Source organism: Crocodylus porosus, unplaced genomic scaffold (genome assembly GCF_001723895.1).
Source record: "Crocodylus porosus isolate Cpor-Errol unplaced genomic scaffold, CroPor_comp1, whole genome shotgun sequence".
NCBI classification, from domain to species: Eukaryota; Metazoa; Chordata; order Crocodylia; family Crocodylidae; genus Crocodylus; species Crocodylus porosus.
In genome coordinates this window covers 58,483,142-58,489,141 of record NW_017728906.1, presented here as the reverse complement: position 1 = coordinate 58,489,141, position 6,000 = coordinate 58,483,142, and the positions used below count along the sequence as shown (strand labels likewise).

Below are 6,000 nucleotides of genomic sequence, written 5' to 3'. Positions count from 1 at the left end.
GTGTGTGTGTGTGTGTGTGTGTGTGTGTGTGTGTGTGTGTGTGTGTGTGTGTGTGGAGGGGGGACTGGGCAGTTTATGGGAGTGTGTGTGAGTATGCGTGGGACTGGGCAAGTTACTGGTGTGTGTGTGGGGCGTGTTGGATGGATTACGGGGCTGGGTGTGTGTTGGGGGTGCTGGGCAGGTTATTGTGTTTGTGGCTGGGTAAAGTACTGTGTGTGGAGGGGAGCAGGTTACTAGGGTGTGTGGGGGAGGGACTGGGCAGGTTATTGAGAGGGGAGTGCGGCTGGGCAAGTTACAGGCACGTGTGTGCGGTGAGCAGGTTACTGGGGTGTGTCGGGGGGACTGGGCAGGTCACTGGGCTCCGTGTGTGGGCAGGGTGTGGGACAGGTTATTGGGATGTGTGTGTGGGCGTCAGGTTACAGGGGCTCCCTCAAGCCCCCAAGCCAAAAACTAAAACGCTGGCGGGGCAAAGAGACCCGGGCGCACGCCTAAGCAGCCGCTACCATGGCGACGGCGGGAGACGTCCACCCGAGCGGTCTGGTTTGCGGACGTGCGGCTGCCGCCGCTGGGCTGCGGTGCGCATGCGCCTTGGTCGCAGCTCCGGCCCGCCCCGCCTCGTTGTGGGGGGGAGGAGACGGTGACAGCCAGGCCGGCGCGGGGCTCGCCGCTGCCTGGCACGAGCGCGGCCGTTGCCGCCCCCCCCTCCCCGCTCAGCGGCCCGGCCCGGCGGCTCCCTCCTTGTGGCAGCATGCGGCTGTGCGGGGCGCTGCTGAGGGGCGCTATTCCGCAGCAGCTGGAGTACTACTCGCGCTTCTCGCCCTCCCCTCTCTCCATCAAGCAGTTCCTCGACTTCGGTGAGTGGCGGCGGCGGGGGGAGGGGCGCCTCGTACGTGCCGTTCATCCAGCCTTGCGCCCCCCCGTTCGATTTCCCCCATGCGTGACGTCACAGCAGGTTCCCAGCGGCCCCCGCGCGATGTCACCCCCCCCCAGTGATGTCACCCAGGGACAGCCGAGATCCACTGGGGGGGTGCTGGCTGTTCCCTGCCCCTGGCCTGAGGCTGGTGGTCTCTGACTGCAGCGCCCCCCTGTTGAGATCCACCCTTCCCATGTCAGGCTTTTGCTCCCCAGAGCAGGCTTTGTCCCCCAGGTGAGTGCTGGCCGCACACTTCCCTCACCCGTCTGTACCCCAGGGCCGGGCCGGGGTTTTTCTTGCCAGTCTGCTGCTTTGTGCCACACTGGCATGGTTGTGGCATGCCTGTCCCCTACCCAGTGGTTCTCTGTTTGACTCGAGGTGTGGTCCAGACCTCTTCTGGGACCTGAGCTTGAACACTGTTGCAAATGCTTGTTGGGTTGTTTCTGGGATAGACTTCCAGTGGGAGTGGCGCAGGCACCTGCTGTGGAGATCTTCAAAAGCAGACTGGACACACAACTTGCTGGGCTTATTTAACCCTAGCAGTCTTTCCTTCCCAGAGCAGGGGGGCTGGAGCCGATGATCTCACAAGGTCCCTTCCAGCCCTAAACTTCTGTGAATTTGTGAGTCTTATCTCCTTGCAGAGGGATCAGGTAGTGGGAATATGGAAGGTCTGTATCTACCTACTGCAGAATAACTAATTTATGTATTAGGGCAGTGGTTCCCAATCTTTGGTATGTGTACCGCCACTGGTATACAGACAACTTGTCTGTGGTATATGTTAACAGGTTATCATTGCTTTTTATGACAAAAATTTGCTGGTAGTATTTCAGGTTGTATCATTTTAAATTGGTGGCGTGCAGTCTGTTAGAGTTTGGGAACCACTGTACTGGGGTTTGCAGAGGGTCTGGGTAAGGGGGCTAGGGTTGCAGCCAGACAGGGGGAGTCTGAACTTGACCTGGTGTGCTTATAGGATCAGTCATAGAGAGGAAGGCCTGGAAGGGACCAGCTTCTGTTCCCAAGAGCCCCTGGGTAGAGGGCCACAGTCCCTGCTACAGAGGAAGGCAAAACCCTCTATAGTCCCCCACCAGTCTGCCTATAGGGAAAAATTCCTTCCTGACCGCAGTCAGATATGGTGATCAGTCTGACCCTGAGTGGAGGGACATGACCGTCTAGCTAGGAACTTCTGGCTTTGGTCATAGCAGCTGTATTGGCACACCTCAGTCATAGTGTGCCAAATGACAAATGACCCTGACTTGTGCCAGTTACAGCCTTATCTCCTCATATTTCCTGTGCCACCCTTCAAAGGGTCTCATAGCCCCCCTTCCCCTTCCCTTGGTGCCTGGTAGTCTGGTTGAGCCTGACACAACTGCAAGGCACAGCAAGCACCCTAAGCTGCCACTCGTATAGCTATGGTGGCCAATGTCCTGCATTTTGCCTATACCTTTTGTCTGGCTGAGGAAGGGTATTTAAATCTGAAAGCTTTCTAAGAAGAATTTTTCCAGCTATTTGAGTTGGTCTAATAAAAGATACCAGGTTTACCCAAAGAACTTTGTCTGCCTATGTGCTTAGACCAACACGGCTAACACCCCTGTTAATATTTGTGAAACTCTCATGCTGCAACTGGGGGGCATGCAAACAAACATTTAAATTGATATTTTAGTGACATAGGCAGAATTGAAATTTTACCAGAATACGCATATACATTATCCCTGTAGTTTCATTGCCTTTCTGACCTTTGTTGTTATACTTATTATACTAGTGCTGTATTTCATTCTGTGGGTAGCTGCATGTCTCTGTATCTTAAAAAGTATTTTTGTAAACCTTCAGGAGGAAAAACTCTTAATTTATGACAAAAGACCCTGATTTGTGCCAGTTATAGTGACTGAATGAAGAGCAGCATGGTGTAGTCTGGTTCCTTGTCTTGATACTTTCTTATCCAGAGGAGCCTCACTGTCTGCTTGCCTAGATTATGGAGCTGGTGCTGCAGTCCAAGTCTAGACATGTAATCCCACATAAATTTAGGAGCTGAGTGTTTTTCATCCCACACTTAAAGGCTGTGTAGCAGGGAAACAATGACCACGAGGTTAGTAAATAATTCTCTTATTCATTACTTAGTCAAGTATAAAATTATGGATACGCATGTTAAACAAAACAAAATCCTGAATCCAGTCCCTTTTTTAATGTTTTATCATTTGTGTAATATGGGTTTGGTTTGAGATATTAAGCAGGTGAGAAATGTCGCCTGGCCTGACTTGGTTGTTTTGCTCTGAAACTGGCCAGCCTCTCTCTCTCCTTTTGACTTCTCAATTTCTGCATGTCCTGTAAAGCAGGGAGAATCCCAGAGTCTAACCCAGTGACTCTCAAACTTCTTAGACTCAAAGAATCCCTTGGAAAATGCCTGCTCTCAATTTTCATTCTTTATAGGCTACAGAAAAATACTAGAACAATTCTTCTGTTGCAGAGAACTCAGAAAGACCACAACAGGTCAGAATGTTTTTATCAGTATAGATACTTATTTGAAATCTCTAGGTTTATCTCATCAGTTGTGTCTTGACACCTAACAGTGCTAACATAGCCAAGTAACCCTGGTTGAGAATCACGACTGTGGCCCCTCTTCTCCATTTGGATAGAGCAGTGAGTCTTAATTAGGGTATCCTCCTTTGAAGGGTGATGAGATGTATGAGGAGACAAGCAGATAAGACTGTCTTATGCATGTCTGTTTCTGGCTGGCCTACCCCTACTGCCCAGGCCCTCTACAAGGAAGTAAGCATTGTAATATATAAATTAGTTTTTGACATTGGGTGCCACTTAATTCACAGAAATTTTAGAGGGATGCCTCAAGTCCAAGGAGAGGTGCCTTGAGTCCACAGGGATATTCATTGCTGGAATAGAGGATTGTTTAAAGTCAGTGACTGAGTTGAAACAGGAAAGTTTCATTTAAAGGTGATTGCCCTTCATTGCTCTGTCACTGCTTCTCAAACATAGTCTGTCCTTTTAGGTGTCCAGTTTCTGCTACAGAATTGATGCTCTCATACCCAAAATGTTACAGTAAGAAATGGCAGTGACACAACTAAATGACATCTATAAATTCATGCAGGGATCCTTAAACTGTCACAGTAACTTTCTAAACTTCATATACAACCATAGGTGCCAAACATGCATTTCAGCCAAAAATAAGAAACTTTCCTCTTTGTTAGATGTTCTGTTCCCCCATGCAGTCAGTGTACATGTGGTCTTAAATACTGACACTTTCTTCTTGTTTAGGTTGTCCCACTAACTTCAGATCATTGTTGTAGAGACATTCTTGATGTATTAGAATATTAAACTTATTTTATATCACTTTAACTTAATTTGGGTAAGTGTCCACCCGAAGGTTTACTTTGGTTTAATCATGTTTCTAAAAAACCTTAGCAAAACCTTTGAGACAATGATTATAGACAGTGTGTGGTAGAATCCTAGAATGATGGGAAAGAAAAGCTGGAAGTTACCCTTGAAATCATATGTTGCCAACAAGGTTTTTATTTTGGTTCATCTTCCACCTGTTCCTGTAATCCTGAGTAATATATTTCGTTCTTTAATTCTGTACTGTTGCAGTTAGCTTTTTGGAGTTTCTGATCAGCTTGTCCTTTCTTCTGAAGATGAACATGCATAAGGATAAAGCTGCATGCCTAATAACAGGGCAGGCTTTTAGCAGGAGGGGTTACATTTTGGGGCAGTTTGGAGAGTTGTTTATTACTTACAATCTTGTTTAAACCATAAAAACAGATAACCTGATATCTTTCTTCGGAGTGGAAGCTTTTGCTGGGAAGGGCTTCACTGACATCTAATAAATAAAGAATATATTTAATGTTTTAAAGCATGGTACACATGACTGAAGATACCCATGCATAAGGCAGAGCATCATTTAAATTATGCAAATAACACTGAACATTTGCCAAAATCCTATTTGTTTCTTATTGAAAATATTGCTTTAGCCAGTGTGAATGTTCCTGTTACCTCTTGCTGGAATAGCCTCTTTTAAACTCTTCTTGCCTTATGGATGCTGGCTGTATTGCACTACTGCTCAGCTGTTTTTACTTTATTAAAGTTCCTTAGGTTGTTGCTCGTAGAGCCTTTCTTTCATCTGTTGCTAGTCTTGAAACTGCCAGGACTTAGTAAGCTTCAGGGATGCTAATAGCACAGCTGTGGTTGAGGTAGGCTAGAAATATTAATTGTCTAGCGCAGACATCAGGTAATTTTCTTATTGCCAAGTAAGGCTGGTATATGTGGCTGTAACTTATTAATAACTTACATTTTTACTTCAGAGTTATCTGGGCTTCTAGTTTTTGTAGATTGAAATAATTGTGGGTGCATTTATACACTTAGAAATAAGGTGATTTGTCTATGTTTGGAAAATAGCTAGTCTGAAGTATACCTCCAAATGTGAACGTACTATTACGCATTCAGGCATCTGTGATTGTTCCCACAGTAGGGGACATGGATATCTAAAACGTTGACTAAAACTTGTTCATGTAATTACACGTGTACAGCATTCTAGTTCAGATATGCTGCACTGGTTTTCAGACAGGGTTTTCAAAGTTGTAAATCTAGTTTGGGAAAATAGTCCATTATAAATTACTCTAGTGTAAGCTCAGCCATGTTCTGACACAGTCTGCCTAAATGAGGGGCTTACATGGATGTAACTACATCAGCATTGTTTTACCCAGCATAGAATCTTAGAGGAGTAGGACTGGAAAAGACCTCCAGAGGTCATCTAGTCCAACTCCCGGCCTGAGGCAGAATCACCCCTTTTCAAACCATCCTATACAAATCCATTGTCTAATCTATTAGCGTAATGATGCAGTCAACCCTCACAACCCTAGCTTGCAACAGATAAAGTAGGGGGACCCTGGGGGCTAATGTTATGCTGCTACACATTTTGTTAAAATACACTTGAGAGATCCAAGGAAGAGGGTTACACCATTCTGCTACAGAGTAAAGCAAACCCCCCACAGGCTATACCAATCTGATCATGGGGATGAATTGCTTCCTGTTCCCAAATAGTCCAGTCAGACCCTGAGCAGAGAAGCAGGAACCTCCAGGTCTAA

General features: G+C 46.5%; 1 protein-coding gene across 1 annotated transcript in view; it reads left to right on the top strand.

The window, feature by feature from the left end:
* The first annotated feature begins 609 nt into the window (after window positions 1–609).
* The window catches only part of PDK3 (pyruvate dehydrogenase kinase 3), a 75,614-nt gene continuing 70,223 nt past the window's right edge, over window positions 610–6,000 (top strand). The window contains exon 1 of the mRNA XM_019529158.1: window positions 610–854. Coding sequence (XP_019384703.1) covers window positions 749–854 — 106 coding nt within the window. The 5' untranslated portion in view covers window positions 610–748. The remainder of the gene's footprint in view (window positions 855–6,000) is intronic.